This window comes from Scomber scombrus, chromosome 1, assembly GCF_963691925.1.
Source record: "Scomber scombrus chromosome 1, fScoSco1.1, whole genome shotgun sequence".
In the NCBI taxonomy this organism is placed as follows: Eukaryota; Metazoa; Chordata; class Actinopteri; order Scombriformes; family Scombridae; genus Scomber; species Scomber scombrus.
Window position 1 is genome coordinate 17298268 of NC_084970.1, and position 20063 is coordinate 17318330.

The window sequence follows — 20063 nt, forward strand, 5'->3', positions numbered from 1 at the left end:
TCACATCATCTAAGCTGCCTTAGTGTTTGAGCCATTCCAATTACCTTGCATGTTATCTACTTATGTGATTGCATGTTGCCTGTGGTCTGCTTTCCTGCTGAATTGACTGAGCTATTTTTGTCTGATCCTGCCCACTGTTTCACTGCAAACCTGCCAACTGACAGATGATTCAAGTGCCATTTAACTTGCCATTATTTTTCCTGTCTCACAAGTCTGCTTTTGGATCCAAGTTGTACCTTTCTGTATCGCCTAATGTGTGTTAATCTACTGTATTAGCATCTAAACAGCTCTATATAAGTTTGGTTTACATAATAAAAAGTACCATGAGAATGTTTTATGTATTCCTGCAATAAACTTATAGTAGTGAAAGGCTCATGTTTGAAGGCAGAGAAAAACAGACAACAAAAATATCTTCATATGAGCTTTTCCTTTTTTTCTGGAAGGTGTACAAATCCCCTCTCTCAGTCTAGCTGAGATGTTAAAGCACTGTACAACTATGCAACTATGCTTTCGAATCTGGTTCAGCCACTGAAAGAGGAGCATAATGCACTGATACCACAGACCTGAGGTTTTTAATAGGGTCAAGATGACCATCTTTTTTAAAATTGATTGACATGTTTTACTCACTCATAAAAAGATAACAATTGGTAAGCATACAAATTAATGTCTTATTTGAATGCACAAGTTTGTGATATATTAAGAAGGAAAATCTTAAAAGACTTTGTGGTTGCAGGACCAAATCATAAAAGAATCCCCCAACTAAACTCCGCCTGAGCTTTTAAAGACTAACTATACATCAAACTTTTTGATTTGTGATTAATGTTTGCCTACGTCAGGGTAAAACAATATAAAGGATGTAATTTATCGGTTTCTGTCTGACTTTTAAAGAAACCATGTGAATATGCCAAAAATCTCCCCAATGTATCCAAATGCACTGTATGATTCCTTATTTCTAGCATTTCAAGTTGTTGGAGCAGCATTGTCATCCATGGATGGTAAATGTATAGCACATAAATCTGCATCTGTGAAACCTCAATTGGCTGTACAATGAATATGTCACTCTATATTGCCTGAGTGCATTTTTTTCTCTTACATACATTTTTTCCTTCTTATTCCCTCCCCCTACACACACTAACACCCTACATTATTCTGTGATCTGTTCTTCATAGACACAGCTGGATCGTTCTCTTGTGCTCTCACTATCTCTTACCCGCTCTGTCTCTTGCACACAAACACATACCAAAATATCTTGCATTGGCTTTGCCTTTGTGTCTTTGTATTTTGAGACCCGTTGCTCATACCCTCAAGGCCCCTCTTATTTGCCATAGAGGAAAAAAAAGAGGCAGAGAAAGAGCAATTGAGATGAGAGAGAATTCCATTCCAGCCTCCGCCTCCTCCTCTCTGCACAGTTCCCCCACGAAACCACACTTTGTTTGATTCAAAGAATGCTGAAAGGCCCGGACAGCAGATGTGAGATTTTGCAGAAAAAAAGTAGTAATGAATCTTTTCAATCAGCTGTCCTCACAAGAAAAATTACAGTATGGGTCTAAAATTCAGCTGGCAAAACTGGCCTTTAATTACATTTATGCCATCTAGCGGCTGTAGTTACTATGGCCTAGGGAAGTGAGACAGTTCAGATGTCGCCAACATGAGGTGCTAATTTGCCTTATTAGGAGGAGGCAGATTGAGTTAATGGCTACATAGCTAGATGGCAAAGAGGGGACTTAGCTACAGGAGATTGCTGTTCTCATCCTATTTCCAACCATAAGAATCATGTTTTGAAACTTCGACTTGGGACATTTTTAAAAACCGTAATGATTATCATGGTGTTTACTGTTGCAATGACGACGAAGGTAAAAAAGTTTAAACCGTGTTTCAAGGTGTTAGATCATTCCCTAACCAAGTGGTTTTTGTGGATAAACCATAACCACAGTGTTTTTTTTTTGTTTTTGTTTTTTTAAGATTTTCTCTGGCATAGACGCCTTTATTTGAAAGTAGAGAGACAGGAAATTACAGGAGAGAGAGGGGGGTGTGACATGCAGAAAGGTCCGCCGGCCGGGAATCGAACCGGTGTCCACTGCGTACATGGCATGCGCTCTAAACCACTCCGAAAAAACATCATTATTTTTAACAGTGATTTTTGACAGTTTTGGAAAGTGGCATATTACGCTCCTATTTTGGAAAGTGGCATATTACACTCCTATGAGTCGTTCTGGAGTGCAGGTACAATCCACCTGTGTCGTTGTTTAATTATGAGGATGTGATGCTTCAACACTCATCTAATCACATATGTGCTGGTCTCCCATGACGGCGATTGATGGATCCATTTGTCAAAGCGATGCCTCTCAGTTTCCCTCTTATGTATGCCCTCAAAAAAACAATTCAGAAAACTGCATCTATGCCTTTTATAATCGTAACACATGCTTCACATTTATAATGGTTTTGACTTTGTATTTTAAATGAATTCTGTTTACAGTCTGATTTGAACAGGAGCAAATTCACACAATGGAACTGGGAGATTAATTGTTTTACATGATAGTGTTCCTCTTTATGTTGAACATATAAAAAAGAAAAAGGACACATGTTTAATATCTCCATCTCAGGGAGTGAGTCAGTGTGAAACACATGTTAGGCCCTGAAACAAATGAATTGAATTTTTCAGCAGCAGAGGCAAGCCATAGTTGTATTGAGATAATCTCTTCAGCATTGCAAAGCCAGAGGCAGAAACTCCTACCATTCATATAGCCACAGGAAAAGGGGAATTAAAGAGAGATCAATAAAACAATAACTACCTCTCATTACAGAAGGGCCTCATCCCAACAAAGTCAATTAGGATTTATTTAGGCATAAGCCAAGGGAACCAGCTAATTTACATTTAAACGAACATTGATGCAAACTGGAGGTCCCCAAACCCCTTTTAGACAATATGTTGTGTTAAGTCCAACAATTTTTGTAGACATGTGTTTAATATTTGATTAAACTCTATTCCTATAACATCAATTAAGCCTTTACAAAAGGAGGTTTTGGGAGATACTGCATAAAAAAACCCTTGTTCACCATGTGTAGATATGTGTGCACACTTTTGAGTCTTGAGTCTTGAAATTCCAAACGTAGTCTCAAGGGTCCAAACCAATCATGGTTCAAGACAGCACACTGACAGAAACAGCCAGACACAGGTACTTTGCTCTCCTGGAACAGCTGGCCTTTTCTCAGTTCTGATACTGATTGAACTCACAGTCTTTGACACACTGGACTATCAGATTTTTCTACCTGTGCTGGCTGTATTAGGTATCAGCATGGCATCACTTGCTCATGACAGATGATATGATAACAGCTATCCAGCTATCAGTTGGATATTTCCTTTTCTACACCTGTATGTTATGATTTTACATGGTTTCTATAACACAGATCTACAGTCTTTCTTCTTTTGCTTCTGAAAATGAGGTGGCATTGCAAGTGTCTACATGTCTGGAATATGTTTATTACTGGATGACAGCTCACCACCAAACCAAGAATAAACTACTTCTCATCCCAGGAAAGGGCTTTGTTGTCTCTAATGTCTAGAGTTCACAGGAGAAAAGCATGGGTTTGTCCTCCAAATGATTGATTAATTGATTGCCTGTTTAACTGGTTGAATCAAATTAGGCTTGAAGTTGATTGGGAATAAACTCTGTCTTATTGTCTGGGCACAATAAATGAATGATTTAATGTCTGATGGCAATTCAGAAAAGAATGTATCACCTTTGGATCCTCATTCCACTGAACCAGGGTTAGGAGTAGTGGCAGTGTCAAGAGTGTCTGCAGGCATTTTTCTTAATGGCCTTTTATCACCCTGGGACCACTGCCCGAATTGCAGTTGATCTGCTGAGCCACCAGCAGGGGGAAAAACCACAACAACAAAACAAAAAACAAAAAACAAAAAAAAACAAACCCAAATGAAAAAAAACCCATGAGTTTATGACCAAAAGAAAATGAGTTCAAGGAATGAGAACTGAAAGATGTAGAAGGAACAAGACGTAGTCTACAATTAAATAAATTGGCAACAAGAGACAACAAGAAATATTTTTAAATTAGAAAGGGGGGTTGTAAAAATGCTGGAACATTAAAGAGCGGTATGCAGAAGAGAGGCAGGTTGTGTGGTTAGGGCTTCCTGTCTTTTCAGTTGCCATGGACACCAAGACAGCTGACTTACTGCTGTGTGAAATTTTTGAATGGAAAACACATACACACACACACACACACACACACACACACACACACACACACAGACATCACTGCCATCATAGACGCATCATCTACTCCTCTCTCCACTCACAAAACTCCCACTTCCGTGATTGTTAAAGGAAGACAAGTGTGTTATACATGACTAGCATACTAACCACAATCACGCGTACTCTTTTTTGATGATGAAGTTTTTCAGGATGCCTACCAGGCATCTCGTTATTACAAGCTGGGAAAGCACGACGTACCATTTGTAAGACAGCAGAACGACAAGATAAACGCACGCAGGGCACAGCTCATTAGAAGTGGTGTTTATCTTTGATGGTAGATGACTGCTGGGCTCTTTATTCTTGGTGGAACAAGCATGACAATCACTAACACAGCAGGCCCATTTATCTGTCATTTCTTTGCTATCCTTCATCGCCTCTGTCTTAGTAATACTCTTGCTTGTCTCTTTTGAAATTACAAGTGACTGTAGAATATCCTGAAGATCTGATATATTAATTAAAAGTATTTAGATGAGGAATTTATTTATGGCATTCCCTCTGGCACATTCTTTGAACTTTCATCTCCAATAATCGTATTAATGATTGCTACAAATCCTTGTTACATCAAAGTATACATTTTAAGTCATCATATAAGAGGTTATTTCTCAGTGAATTTTATATATTATACCATTTGGTGCCGCTTTTAGTGCGAATAAATACTAAGGATGTTACTTTTTCAGTTAAGTGTAATGGCATGCACACTGAAACCACCCAGAGTCTATGGTAGGCTATAATTACTAGGCTTGTCAGTCACTGAAATTAACTCAGTGAAGGTGAAATTGACTGTGTGCCTTCAGAAAGACTACTGATCGGTTGAGTACGTGCATAACAAAAGTGACAGCACAACAGTAAAGTCCATTGAAATATTGACATTGATTGTCCCGTGAAAAATATATGGAGCTGTTGATTATAATTATGCCCCGGGCACTGTAGAAACGATTAGAACGATAAAAAATAAATAAATAAATAAATAAAGACAAGAAGTTATCTTAGATAAACGCCTACTCCCGATCTCCAATTAATTCAGTCTATGGCAAGACAAATTATGAATTTCATTGCAAATGAATCCAAAGCTGCAAAAAAGAAGGAAACCTCTCAAAACAGGAATTCCAGTGGGCTGGTTTTAATGGGGCGGTTTCCTTCACTTAATTTACACAGAACCCAGGCTACGTAATACGTATATTATATGTGGCTTATAAGGGTTACCTTGCTTGTTGCACATTGAAAAAATAAACTAATATAACAAAAAAGAAGGAAAAAATCACGTCATTCCCTGATTGGCCACGTGCAGGCACGTAAAACCACACCAGGTCCGCCGTAGCGTAGAAGTGATCAGCGATTGCCACAAGTAGTGCTTTCAAAAAACAGCTGTTTCTCCTTATAGTGAAATGCTACTCAACTTTCCAGAGCTGTGCGTTGCCTGAACGCGTAGAGACATTAAGCAAAAAGACAACGGAGCCTCGTGCGAAGACTCACTGTAGCGAGAGTCCGGCTTTGACGCGCGCGCGCATTTCAGCACCTTGGACAGCGCGCGGCGCCGCAGTGGCAATGCGTGAATTCAACCGGTGGCTTTCAACCAGAGCAGCAGTGTGAGGGGACCATTTGACTGAATGTTACATAAAACTCTTTTTGTTGCACATGTGGGAAAGGCAATATGCTCTGAATCACTTGGACTTGTGTTTTTTCGATCCTCCTAATACACAGTCGTTTCCACCGTACGGGTAGGCGTGCCGCTGAGTGGTTGACTCCAGGAGCCGTGCTGAGCAGCGTGGAATAACTCACAGGCGGGCGCACTGGTGTAGTGGTGGTGGTGCCTAAGATACCCTTCATTTATAAGGATGCTGGTGGGAAATGCCTGGAGACAGAGATGACGAGATTTGTCAAAAGGCACTTGAACTCCTGTCAGATCTTTGTTCGAAAGGAGAAGTGCAGAACGATAACTGCCTGGATTTTATCTACTATTTCCGAGACCTTGCCAGGCCACGATACACGGATTCAGGTGAGGCATCATTTGATTCAAACATTGCATTGAATTCAGAGGAAGGGAGGCTTCTTTCATTGAACAGTTTGCGCCTAAAACTTGAGAAAACGTAGTCCAAACATTTGTGTTTTTCCAACAGCCTTCCACTGTTTTAAAATTCGGCCAGCACCATTTTCCCACACTAACTGGCTCACTAATTATTTAATTGTGTAAAATGCACTTGCACTGACACAGCCTCTCATTCTCACTCAAAGCCAAATCTGAGGTTAGAAATTCAATCTGATTTACAATCTGAACAGCCCAGTTCATTCTTTACTCTCGTACATGTAGGTGCTGGTATAGTGTCATCGCGAAGTCACACGACACACATCATTGTGCATTGCATTCTCTCCCCTGAATGAGTTTTGAGCTCAGCTAGTTGAAAGCTTTTTTTACATTCTGCTTCTGCAAAAGTTTACTTCAGATTACATTTTATCGTTGTACACAAAACCTGTATCTGAAAATTCACCGAATTGACTTATTGAACTTGCTAAGAGGTACTGCAGAAAAGGGAGGTGTGTATTATCTAAAAAACAGCGCGCACATTCAGTCACATGAAAAATGAATGTGAAAATGAATCAAAATGAATGTGACACCATAATACAGTCACGTTTCCTCATTACCAATACGCAGGCTCGTCACCTTCATGTGATTCGCTTGTGTGTGTGTGTGTGTGTGTGCGTGCGTGTATGTGTGTGTGTGTGTGTGTGTGAGTGTGTGTGTGTGTGTGTGTGTGTGTGTGTGTGTGTGTGTGTGTGTGTGTGTGTGTGTGTGTGTGTGTGAAGAAGGCAGACAAAAGCGCATGACATAATGTGAAAAAGTGAGAAAGCATAGTAAGTGCAGTTCTCCACATACCAGTCCATTCATTCTTCTTTCATTAGTTTGAATTATTATTCATTTTTATTCAACACATATAGCCCTTTGTGAATCATCACTCATCTCCTCGTACTGTCCTTCACTGCAATGTTTCCTTCAACATTTTCCTACTTATTTTCCCCATTCCCTAATCTACCAGCTTTCTCCTCTCTCCCCTCATTCATCATACAACCTGTCTTGTCTTTTTCATTGCAGTGACACTTCCAAAGTGGAACTGCTATTGTAAGTAGTGGGGTTATCCATCAGGACGGCTTGCCTATGACGTTTAATTTCACTTCCAGCTGGCATGTGTCATCCAGCATGATGGCAGCACCCATAATAGAATGGCAAGGGAAGTAGATAAAAGAGAAAAGGCGGGTCCAACACTGTGTGACCCAGAGTTCAGGGTTAGATACAGAACAGAGCAGTTTGGGGTTCAGTGTCTTCCACAAACACACATTTTTGACTCCTAAACTGCCTCTGGAGGGACAATATAGGTTTTTAATGTAATTGTTTGTTGATGGGGGTTACGCCCTGGAATCTTTCTTGGCTGGGTGCAATGATTTCTCAGCCAAGAAATCATCCTGACCACTGTAAAAACAACTTGACATTTTCACACTTAATTTTTTATACAGATTAAACAATCAATATAATGTGTTAATCCATATGCTGTAGGTGGATTGTGTTACTGTTGTACAAAATCAAGCTCAAGAAGCTCAAGCTTCCCCATTTTTGCAGGTACCAGCTTTGTATTTGCCATAAAGGCAAGATAGTAGTATTGATCTTCTCTTTTAACTCTTGGCAAGCAAGCAAACTATTCTTTTGAGGGTTTAGCATGTGCACACTTAGAGGTGGTTCTGAAATCAGAACTCTGAAATTGCCCTTAAAGGACAAATTAAGTATTTTTACTTGAATTGAACATAAAACATAATGTGGACTTTTTGACGTGGAATTATGTGCTGAACTCTTTCTTGGCCAGTTTCTGAAGTCTCTGCTGGTCGCCTGGTCACCTCACAATGACCCAAAATAAGACCCAAAGTGCAACGGTTTTTAATTGTAGCCATTTAATTAGTGAAACATCAAACACCAGGTCCTGTGAGGATAGAAACTGGCATTCTGGGCCTTTGAGAACTACCAATCGCAGCCACTCACTTGTGTATTATACTATGTTGTGTTCTGTGTATGGGTATTAACTGTACTAAAAGAGGAGAAGTGTGCAATTTCCAATAATTGCTTTGTTTCATAGAGAGGTATGTTTGAGGCAAATACGATCTGCAGAGGTAGAAGTTCCATATATTGCTTTTTCAGCACTTGCTTGCCTCCTACAGTATTGCACCTTTGAAGGTCCTGTGCTCTAAAATTGGCCTGCGCTCTTTGTTGTGATACAGTCTCTGAATCCTTCCAGATGTCTATAGATTTTTCTCCGCCAGGCAGCACTCTGGCGGCCTGCCAACCTGACTTTGGGCTCAGTGTCCTCAGATGGCAAGTCACTCAATTTCTCCACATTATTCTCCCAAATCACACATACTCTGGTATTCACAGAATCTCAGAGCACAGAAAGGACAGTTTGTCTGAGTTCCTGTGTGAGGTCTCATGACAGCACCCACACACAGTATTAGTGTGGTCCTCTATTAGGCAGTCCCTTTGGCTTTGGAGGCAAAAGTTATCATACCTTCAAAATATAATGCAAAGCTATTGTCAGACCTATGATAGAAATATATACCACATTTTACAGCCCTTTTTAGTTGATGTTTACAGTGTTATCCTTAAGCACTTAATAGCATGTCAGCACAAAAACTGGGCATGAGTCTGTATCACTGCCCTCGCACAGAACGAGGCACAGCGAGCCAATAATAAGCATAGTCAGGATGATACAGCAGACTGAAGCTATTATAAAAACCCTGCACTCAAAAATAGATTTACCTCAAGTAATGCCTCAAACTAAAACATTTCAATACAGTAAATTAAAGCAAACATTACAGCAGGTATAGGCGTGGCTGAGAAGTTAATCAGCAAAGTAACTACCACTAGATAAGAATGATGAGAAAAGGTCTGCAGTGCACACAGAAGTGTCTCATTATGTACTGCATTAACAAATTACATATGCCACAGTAAGACTTAGTTAGGTACATCAGCAATACATAAATTGGACATTTTTTTTTCTACAAATGGGATGTGTAAAATGTCTGTCTTCCATCTTTACAACAGTTTTTGCTGGGCAACAGTTCACTCTGGCACATGTAAATTAACATGATAGTAAAGCAGTATAAATTTTTAATGTAATTGTATGTAATATTATAACAGAGTATAGAAAAACTACCAATATGTTACTTAAGTAACACAATGCAACATTTTCACTATAGGTCAATACGTCAATACATGTGACAATTTAACAGTAATTCTGTATGTCAAAATGAGACTTAGTAATGCACACCCTTGACACTGGTCATGTTTGAACAAGTATTATGTGGACATCTACCATAAACGGCAGATGTATTAATGTATGTATTAATTGCAGGTTTCTGATATGAGGTTATTAATGAATTTGACTGTGGGGGGACTGATAGATATTAAAGAAAAGGTTCACATTTTTAGTCTATCTTAACACAGTACTTACATGCTTCTTGTTGTTTGTATTGGACGTGAAGTGATCATGCCCTAGCACAACTCTATTGTAAAAAATTAAGTTAAAAATCCACTGTCATCTGTTCAAACCTGCATTAAATAGATCAGACAAAGCTAATATAAGAGTTCAGCAGGCTGACTTAGTGTCTTTAGTTAGAGTCTTTATAGGGGATAATTGCCTCTTTGTGTTTCTATCCTTCTGCCACAGCTCTTAGAGGAAGCACAGTCTTGGGAAACCCAAAGACGGAATAAACGACTGTAACTTTGGAAGATACAATATTCTATTTGATTAACTCAGACTGGTGAGTTGTTAATATTAATATCACCTGAACTTTCAGTTGCATTTTGCACAGAATGAGGAACACTTTACAGCCAGTTTGGAGAGTTGGTTTACATATGAACATGTAAGTAACATATACTTGAGGAAAATTGGGACCTACCAGTTAAGAGAAGAAGAAGGCAAAACTTTACTTCCATCAACTGCTCTGTTTTTATATATCAAGCACTGAGATTGCAGAGCAAGGCAATTCATCTAAGCTTTGCTCCCAAAGGCTATCAAATGGCCTGGAATGGTATTAAAGCACTTTAAAGTTTAGAACAATATATGTAATGTAAGCTAGTATTTTACCACTATCCATTTATTTTACCATTATCACCATCTGCTAATTGCAAAGCAACTGTTTTTTATATGTTACCCTCAACTGGATACATACTATATGAAAGGTACTGTGCAGATATTAGATTTAATTACGATGCAGTGAGTGGGGATCTCTAAGATACCATGTCATTCATGTGCAGACTATGTTTTGAATAAGATAACAATTAATAATGTTGTGAACTGCATTCAGTTATGTTTTTGTTGAGTGATTAAGGTAATCTTCACTTCTAAACTTTTTTTTTGCTTCATAAAAATCCAAGCATGGGTGCACAGAGAATGAGTGGGTGCAGTACAGTAGATTGTGAATACCTGTGATCACAGAAATGCACTCAACCCTCAATGTAACTCACTCTAACTTCTACTGGTAGAACACACACTACAATCAACATCAAAACATTTAAAGCAAAAGTTTCACACCAAAGCACAGTGAATGACTTCTTTGTGGCTCTAATTAGTGGGATTTATTTCCCATCATATTCTCTGTTCATTTTGTTTTGCAAACCACATAAAAGAGCTTATGTTAAATGCTTTGTGTGTTCACTTATATAAAGAGTATAAAGTATTACAAAGAGTATAAAGCTATAAAGCCGAGATGATTCAGAAATCCCTTGATGACTCTTCATTCCTCGCCTCCCTTTCCATGGTGACTTGCACACCCCGCTGTGTCATCCTTTCAAACCATAAACTCTTACTTGACAGACAGTTTGGTGTGATGCTCCTGTGAAACCTTTATGCAACTACTGCTTATTTACTGGAACATGTTTGGTTAAGCTACACCTACAGAAGACTTTGTGGGTCTGGGTGGGTTGTATTACATGGTCAAACAATAACAACCAAACTGTTATCTTTAAATGGGAGTTGAAGCAGACTCTGTAATTTGCTGTTTCCTTGGCAGGAGAGATAGAGTTGCAGTTTATAAAGCAGGCAGGGATTTTTGATTGGCTTCTACTTCTTCTACTTTAACATTTTAAATGGCTGTAACTAGCTGCTCAAATCTTGACAGTGCCATAGTATTACAATGTGAGTTTATGAACAAGCATTTGTGGCTGCTTTTGTTTTTCAACACATGCTATTACTCCTCTGTTATCAGCAAAGGACTGGAAATTACAGCTTAGGGTACATCCCACTTGGGGGAGGTGCAGATATGAGGCCCCAGAGGATAATTAATTAATCCTAATTCATTTTGCCAAGGGTTCTTAGCAACCATGTAGAAAACAAAAGCAGTACATTCCATTGAAAAATAACTCCACTGTTGTAATATTTCAAGGTTTATTAAGTAGTGCTTAGTAGCGTGATTTGTTCAAAGACATTCTAAAGAAAAACGATCTACCTTAAACGTCACATAACCTGAGTAATGTTTTAGTAGCATTATTATTACAGTACATTATCACAGTAATATTTTGAGATTTAAAACTCCTTAATACATAAAAGATGCTAATGATGGTGATGGTTAATGAAGAAATGAATGGTATGCCTGTAATAAAACGAGAAAACAGAACTCACTGTCTGATTCTTATTTTGTTTTCTATAATTCTCAGATATATCGGTGAGTCTGCTGTCACTGGTAGTGACTGCCTGTGGCTTAGCCCTGTTTGGGGTGTCCCTCTTTGTCTCCTGGAAACTCTGCTGGATACCATGGAGGGAGCGTGGACTGTCCCCCACAATCAAGGAAGTCCATGGGCACCTCAACCCCACCATGAGCCCTCTGCCCTCACAGCTTGCCCCCAGACAGCCAGTTTATACTGCCGTGGACCCCCCCTCGCACAACCGCCTTGAGTCATCGCACTGCTCCATTGCTAGAGAACCCACTCCAGTGGCGTCTGTGGTCTCAGTGGAGGCTCCAGTGACACCCGTATCGCCACCACCTGTGGTCATGGCCACACCAGAGGCAGCTATGAAGATCAGTCACACATCTCCAGACATTCCACTGGATGCCCAGAATAAAAGCAGGGAAAATGGAGTTCACACTAACCCTCGTATGCCGAGACAGACGACTGAACCCCCACCCTCTGGCCGCTCAATGTCCGAAATTGGGTCAGTTTGACACCCTTGCTAATTTTTTGCCTTTTTTTGCCTTTATCAGAATTACTTATTTTCCTTGCAAAACTTAATACTTAATACTTCTTGTTTACATCACATTGATATATTCACATGTGTTTGAACTGCTCATTGCTCTTCTGCTATCCACATGCCCATTGTGATTATGCCTGTTGATGTTGTGCTGTGATATTGGTTGTTGATTTCTTTTATCTACAGACAAGGGACTATTCGCAGACATATGAACTTGTCCAACCCAGACTTCAATGTGGCCCAATTCCAAAGGCAGGATTCCCTCACTGGAATGGGGCTGGGCCTTGGCCGACTCAAACCTGAGCTCTACAAACAGCGCTCCCTTGAAGGGGATGAAGGTGGTCGCAGGGGTGGAGGCTGTGGACGCCTCCACTTCATCCTAAAATTTGACTGTGACCTGGAACAGTTGATTGTTAAGATTCACAAAGCAGAGGACCTCCCAGCCAAGGACTTCTCTGGTACCTCTGACCCTTACGTTAAGATCTATCTGCTGCCTGATCGGAAGACCAAGCACCAGACCAAGGTGCACCGCAAGACACTGAACCCTGTGTTTGATGAGGTCTTCCTGTTTCCTGTGGCCTACTCAGAGCTTCCCACACGTAAGCTGCACTTCAGTGTCTATGACTTTGATCGCTTTTCACGCCATGACATTATTGGCCAAGTGGTTGTAGACAACTTCCTGGATCTGGCAGATTTCCCCAGGGAGACAAAACTCTGTCGGGAAATCCAGTACGTCTCGTCGGTGAGTCAACATTTCCCTTCAAAAGTTTGTAATGTTCACTTAGATGTGCAATGTTACATTTAACTGTTATTTAAATCATAGATGTAAAAGAGAAGATAGTTTTATTAGTTTACATTGTAGATTTTTTACAACTTCACTGGGAGATGAACATTTAGATGACATGCAACTGTTTTTGTTTCAGCATAGTGTGTTTCACGAAAACAGTATAAGAGTGCAATAAAAACGAGTTGTCAGCTTTGAATGAACGGAAGAAGAATCAGTTGGTAGATAAGGTGAATAGGTCTCACTTTGAAAAATATTTCTTTTGACTTTTCTCTTCCTCTTCCCCCTAATGAAATTGAGTCTTGTAGCATCTAGTAAAGTAGTGGATCAATAACAGACATGGTATTTTGGAGACAAGGCTTTTTAAAAAAAAAAAGCTTCTTTAGTGTATTTTTCCACCATTATGCAGTAGGTGTCTATTTTATGCCTTACTCTACTAACAATACATCTCAGGCATCTGTGCTGATATCTTGTACTTTTATACACTTGCTTCATTGCCTTATAACACTTTATAACTTTTTTCTTCTAACAAAATTTGCATTCCTTTCTATCATAACATTCATTATAATTGTACACAGCCAGTTGACATGGGTGAAGGACAGTGAGGCATTTTCATTAGGAAACACATTTACTGCATCTACCACCACTTATCTAAATTCAATGCCCTCTGCTGGGAACACGCATTTTTCAAACAGATGTAAATGAAATGCAACGTGACACTTCCTAAGGTCAATGGGATTTACAGTCCCTTGCCATGTTACATTACTAACATTGTGTGTGTGTGTGTGTGTAAAACCTGACTTGCACATGAGGGTCATACTTATGTATTAGGTCACCCATGCCACTATATCCTTTACCAGCTCTCTTACATGTTGTCATTGTGTGCACAAGTAAGAGATATTGATCATGATTTTGATTGCTCTCTGTTAGTGAGGCTCTGATGAAATATATATCTGACAATCTATTGTGTCATAAACAATATATGCAAATATTAATGGGTATAAGCCTCTAGAGATTGCTTCATTGACAAGCAGTTAGCAGTGTGAGAGCTTGTTTGTATTGCTGAATTGATCTTGTTTATCCTAGCATCCTTTAGTTGCATTCATAAAATTGCCATTGATTGCTCAAAGTCAGTGATAAAAGATCTATGAGGCACAGATATTTATAGACTAATAGAAGATTCAAGTTTTAGCTCTGATCTTCAGTTGTACTCATCAAAGTAACAGTTGAGATCTTGGAATGAGGCGACGTTGCTAAAAATAGATCCGGCAGGCCAAGAAACAAGGTTGGGCGGTCTGTAAACTGAGGTGGATGTTTGCAGGAGTTAGTTTGGATCATCATTATAGTGTTCACATTTGTCTTCAAATAAATTTGACTGACCTGGACCTGGAGGTCTGAATACAGCTGTCTGTCCCATCATGCTTGTTGCCCAGCTGAATCTGTTTTCAGCCTGTCTCTTGTGCCTGCCTCCGCTGGTATCCAGGTTTGTCTTCTGCAGCTCTACTCCTCACAGCATATGCAAATGACTTATCTGCACTGCAGCCATTTCAGTTTAATGAGCTTTGTACCTGTGTGCCTTACTGATCCATTGATCCCCCAGTCAATCCAGGCTAAATACAATAGAATAATGTGGTGTATGAAATTGAGCCAGGAAAAAACAACAACAAAAGAAACAAACAAACAAACAAAAAATCTTGAAACATAACATTACCTATCATGTTTCTCTGCTTTGTCTTCACACTGAATAATCTGAATAATTCAATTTTCATATGAATTTTCATAGTCTTTCATGCTTTCCTGTATAATAATTGCTCCATCGTTTGCACCCCTACATCGTGTTCATGTGGAATCTGGTTTAGCCACTGGTTTCTTCCCTGTTGGTGTCCGCTCCTGTTTTCCCATTGATGGCATTGACTTCATCATGGGAAACAACATTGCTGGCGGTAAAGTGTATCCTGTGCCCGAGGTTGTTATTGAGCCTTTGCCTGAGTCTGATTGGGATGATCTAGTCAAACAGCACCCTGATGTCTTTGTAGTTAGTGTGCTCACTAGAGCCCAGGCCCGTAAGCAGGCCCAGGAAGTTGATTTGTCTGACTCACTGTTTGTGTCTGCTCTGTCCCAAGATGTGTTGCCCTCTGGTGATGGTTCGGCGAATTGCAGTTTGAAGGGACCAGAAAAGGTGACTGAGCCTGTTATTGCTCCTGCAACCCCCTTGCCCCTAAGCCGTGAGGCGTTCATCGCTGCACAGACAGCAGATCCTTCCCTAGCTAAGTGTATGGTGGCTGCTGTTGAGAAGCCTGATGAGTGCGATGCTAAACAGCCCTTCTTCTCTGATAAGGGTGTCTTAATGCGCAGGTGAGTTTCACAGCTAAGCAACGCAGCAGCTGATTCAGGTGAAGATTGGGGTGTAGTTTACCAGTTTGTTCTCCCTGTTGATTGTCGACAGCATGTTCTGACGTTGGCTCATGAGCACTTGTGGTCAGGTCACTTAGATGTTACCAAAACTTACCATCGGATTCTCTAACATTTCTTTTGGCCAGGGTTAAAATCTGACGTTGTGTCGTTCTGTAGAACCTGTAGCACCTGCCAAATTGTGGGAAAACCTAATCAACCTGTGCCGCCTGCTCCCCTACAACCTGTCCCTGCTGTTGGTGAGCCTTTTGAACATGTAATTGTGGACTGTGTCGGCCCTTTGCCTAGGACTAAGGCTGGTAATCAGTTCTTGCTTACGATAATGTGTGTCTCCACCCGTTTTCCAGAGGCTATCCCTTTGCGAAAAATCACAGCACCAGAGTTCACTAGGGCTTTACTGAAGTTTTTTGCCACATTCGGTCTTCCAAAAGTTGTGCAAACTGACCAGGGTACCAATTTCCTCTCCAGGGTCTTTAACCAGACCTTACAGTCACTAAACATTTCCCATTCAGTGGCCAGTGCTTATCACCCAGAATCCTAGGGAGCTCTTGAACGTTGGCATCAGACTCTAAAGTCTATGCTGAGCAAGTATTGCCATGATAGTGGTCAGGATTGGGATGAGGGTGTGCCATTTGTGGTGTTTGCCATACGGGAGTCTTTGGGTTTCAGCCCGGCAGAACTTGGTGTTTAGCTTCTCCACCTAAACAGAACATTTTGGATTTTGTTTCCCAGTGTAGGGAACGTCTGCACCGTGCCTCTCTGTTGGCGAAGGAGGCCCTCTCCGCTTCACAGGAGAGCATGAAACCGAGGTTTGACAGGAGGGCGGTTGAGCGGAAGTTTCAGCCAGGCGATCAAGTGTTGGTTTTATTACCTACGCTGGGTTCCACTCTCACTGCCCGTTTCTCAGTTCTCTAAGCAGTGACAAGTAAGATTTCTGACACAGATTATGTCATCTGTACCCATGATCACAGGAGAAAGACCCGTTTGTGCCATATAAACATGCTCAAGGCATACCACACTCGAGAGGTTAAACAGGAACCAGTTGAGAGCCCCCCAGAGAATGTTGTCACAATTACCCCTTCACTTGTGTGTGTAACATCCGAGGCAGATGATGTGATGTTACCCTCTGATGGGTAGCAGTGTGGCAGGCTGCCTAATTCAGAGTTTTTGTCCAGTGCTGCACACCATCTGTCTTACCCCTGCCTGGCTCATAGACAGGATGTGCTTAACCTGCTTGAGGCTTTTCCCACCTTTTTGGTGATGTGCCGTCCCGCACAAATGTATTAGAGCATGATATTGATGTGGGCTATGCCACTCCTATCAAGCAGCATGCATACCGCTGTCCTTTAGAAAAGAGGGAGGTGATGAAAAGGGAGGTCACCTCTCTAGTTGAACATGGTCTTGCCCAGCCTAGCTGTAGTCTGTGGAGTTCCCCATGTTTGTTAGCACCTAAGTCTTACGGAACCCCTCGGTTCTGTACAGATTTTCGCAAGGTGAACGCTGTTACAGTACCTGACTCATTTCCTTTGCCCCGCATGGATGACTGTATTGACAGTGTTGGCCCGGCTGCCTGCATCACCAAACTGATCTGTTTAAGGGATACTGGCAGGTTCCCTTAACTCCACGAGCATCAGATATCTCTGCTTTCGTCACCCCAGATGCTTTCATGCAGTACACTGTCATGGCCTTTGGTATGAGAAATGCCCCTGCCACTTTCCAGCACCTGATGCAGCGTGTACTGGGTGATGTGCCAAACTGTAGCTTGTACTTGGACGATATTGTAATCTGTTCAGATGAGTGGGGGAGTCACATTTCCAGCCTAAAGGATGTGTTTCAGCGGCTTGCTGATGCGTGGCTAACTCTGAATCTGGTCAAATGGGAGTTTGGCAAAGCTACGGTCACATACCTGGGGAAACAGGTTGACCTTGGGCAGGTCTGCCCTGTAACTGCTAAGGTGGAAGCAGTTCTGGCTCTCCCTACTCCTACCACTCGACGTGAGCTCAGGCGTTTCTTAGGAATGGCAGGCTACTATCGGTGTTTCTGTTCTCTGTGGTTGTGGCGCCGCTGACTAAGCTATGTAGTCCTGCTGTTCCTTTTGTATGGAATGATTATTGTGACCATGCCTTTGCTGTAGCCAAGTCTCTTCTCTGCAGTGCTCCAGTGTTGGCTCCAGTGTTGGCTGCACCCAACTACTCCATGCCTTTCAAACTCGAAGTAGATGCTAGTGCCCTTGGAGCTGGAGCGGTTCTACTTCAAGATGGTGATGATACTGTGTCACCCTGTGTGCTACTTCTCGGTGAAGTTCAAGAAACATCAGCTGAACTACTCAACCATTGAAAAAGAAACACTAGCCATGCTTCTCGCTCTGCAGCACTTTGAGGTCTATGTTGGCTCGACCTCTATTCCTGTAACAGTCTATACTGATCATAACCCGCTTGTCTTTCCTTATGCAGATGTATAACAGCAATCAGCGGTTGATGCGTTGGGCACTCCAGGCCCAGTGTTACAACATTGAGATCAGGCTAAAGAGAGGGGCTGAGAATCTGGTAGCTGACATGCTGTATCGTGGGTAAGAGTTACCTAAGTGTAGGTGATAGCATAAGTGTTGAGGCTATGCATATAACCTAACAATGTGAGTAGATTTATTTATTTTTACCAACACATCTTGTGGGATTGTACTTTGCGGGAGGTGGGGTTCATTCTTATGGGTGGGGGTGTTACATGCCGTGTTGTGTTTGGTGCTGTTTCTTTGTTTTTCTTTTCGCCAGGTACCGCCGTCCTCCTCTCTCCGCTGATTAACGCAGCTGTGGAACATCAGGGCTGGGTGTTTAATAACCCCTGGAAAGCTGGTGCCGGGGCCAGTGGGCCTTCCGGCAGCGTGCTGGTCGTAGCTGTGTGGTGGTGTGTGCGTGTGTCCAGCAGCATTGTTCTACTGCCTTGTGTCGATCATAAGTCGGCTTCCCTTATTTGGGAGCTTGTTTTGGTTTGACCCTTAATAAATCACTGCCTTGCAGTTAACCTAGTTTGCTCTCTGGTACTCTTTATTGTTATGCCTTTTGTTTAGTTGTTTTGCTTGTTACTTCCCACTCCCCTTGGCCTTATTGGGGTCGTAACAGTTTGGCTTTCTTAAAAATGTTGGAGTTTTTGCCTTTAGTGGACAGTTGGTGGGAGAGAGGCCGACAGGAAACAAGAGGAGAGAGAAATGGGTTTGACATGCAACAAAGATCCCTTGCCAGACTCAAACAAGGGACGTTGTGGGTATATGGCATGTGCTGTAACCACTCAGCTACAATTGTTCAGTATTTTTGTGTAGGAATCTTATATCTGCCAGTTGGTAGTCTTGCTTTACAAGAACGTGAATGCACCTGAAAGGCATCTGTTGAACATGTATTGTTGTTGGCGAATCAATGTAAATATTATCATCTAAGATAGGAATACGTTATTTTTCCAAATACATAGTTCCCATATTAAATGTATATTAAACTAGGAAATGCATTTCCTGTGGAAAAATGCATGTGAATGCTGACAGCTGCAACAAGTCACAAAGCATCTGTACACAACATCTGTACAACTTTGCAGAATTTGGTTATCATGGAATATGGCGGCTAATAAGCAGTATGGTAATATTTCACTAATGACATAAGGTGGGGCTATTGGTGCCATGATTCAGTATGTCGTGCAGATTCTCATGGAGAACTTGTGTACCAAGTTACATTTTATAAAAGACAACAGAATTGCAGAAATATCAGGTTATGATGTTACTTTAGCAGACCCTGTGGGTAGAATTATATGGAATGTTACATACTTTTACATTGAGGCTGTATGTACAACATTAACACATTTGGTTGCAATGCAATAAAGTGTTGAAGAGTTATGGCCCGTTAAGTGCATCAGGCCACACTTTCTAAAGTTTGGTAACCATTACATGCCAACGGTAAGTGATACCCAAAAACAAACTCATATGTATTGTTTAGGGTCATCTAAATGGAAAGTACCAAGTTGAAGATTAGATGGAATATGTGCCAACAGAAACAAAATATGTGTTTACAAAAAAATTCAAAATGGTGGAAAAGGTGCAAATGGCGTGGTCTATATCAGTCGAATTGGCATCGTCCAAAGAACACACTATGCAAATATTGTTTTGATTGGCCTCAGGGTTTGTGGGTTATTAGCCAAACTGTTAAGTGATCAAATGGTGGTGCTATTGGTACCATGTTTCATATAGGACACCTATTCATGAAGTATGAATACTTTTAGTTTTTGAGATATAAACTTTTAAATATTCTTCCCATAGAGTTTCCCATGTACATTTTTAACATTAAAGAAAAATTATATAAAATCACCGGACCAAAAGTTTTGACAAAAATATCC

At 41.0% G+C, this 20063-nt stretch overlaps 1 protein-coding gene across 1 annotated transcript in view; it reads left to right on the forward strand.

The window, feature by feature from the left end:
* Nucleotides 1–6119: 6119 nt before the first annotated feature.
* Nucleotides 6120–20063, forward strand: part of syt9a (synaptotagmin IXa) — a 28827-nt gene continuing 14883 nt past the window's right edge. Inside the window, exons 1-3 of the mRNA XM_062415669.1 lie at nt 6120–6267; nt 11965–12460; nt 12683–13238. Of these exons, the coding sequence (XP_062271653.1) occupies nt 6120–6267; nt 11965–12460; nt 12683–13238 (1200 nt within the window). The remainder of the gene's footprint in view (nt 6268–11964; nt 12461–12682; nt 13239–20063) is intronic.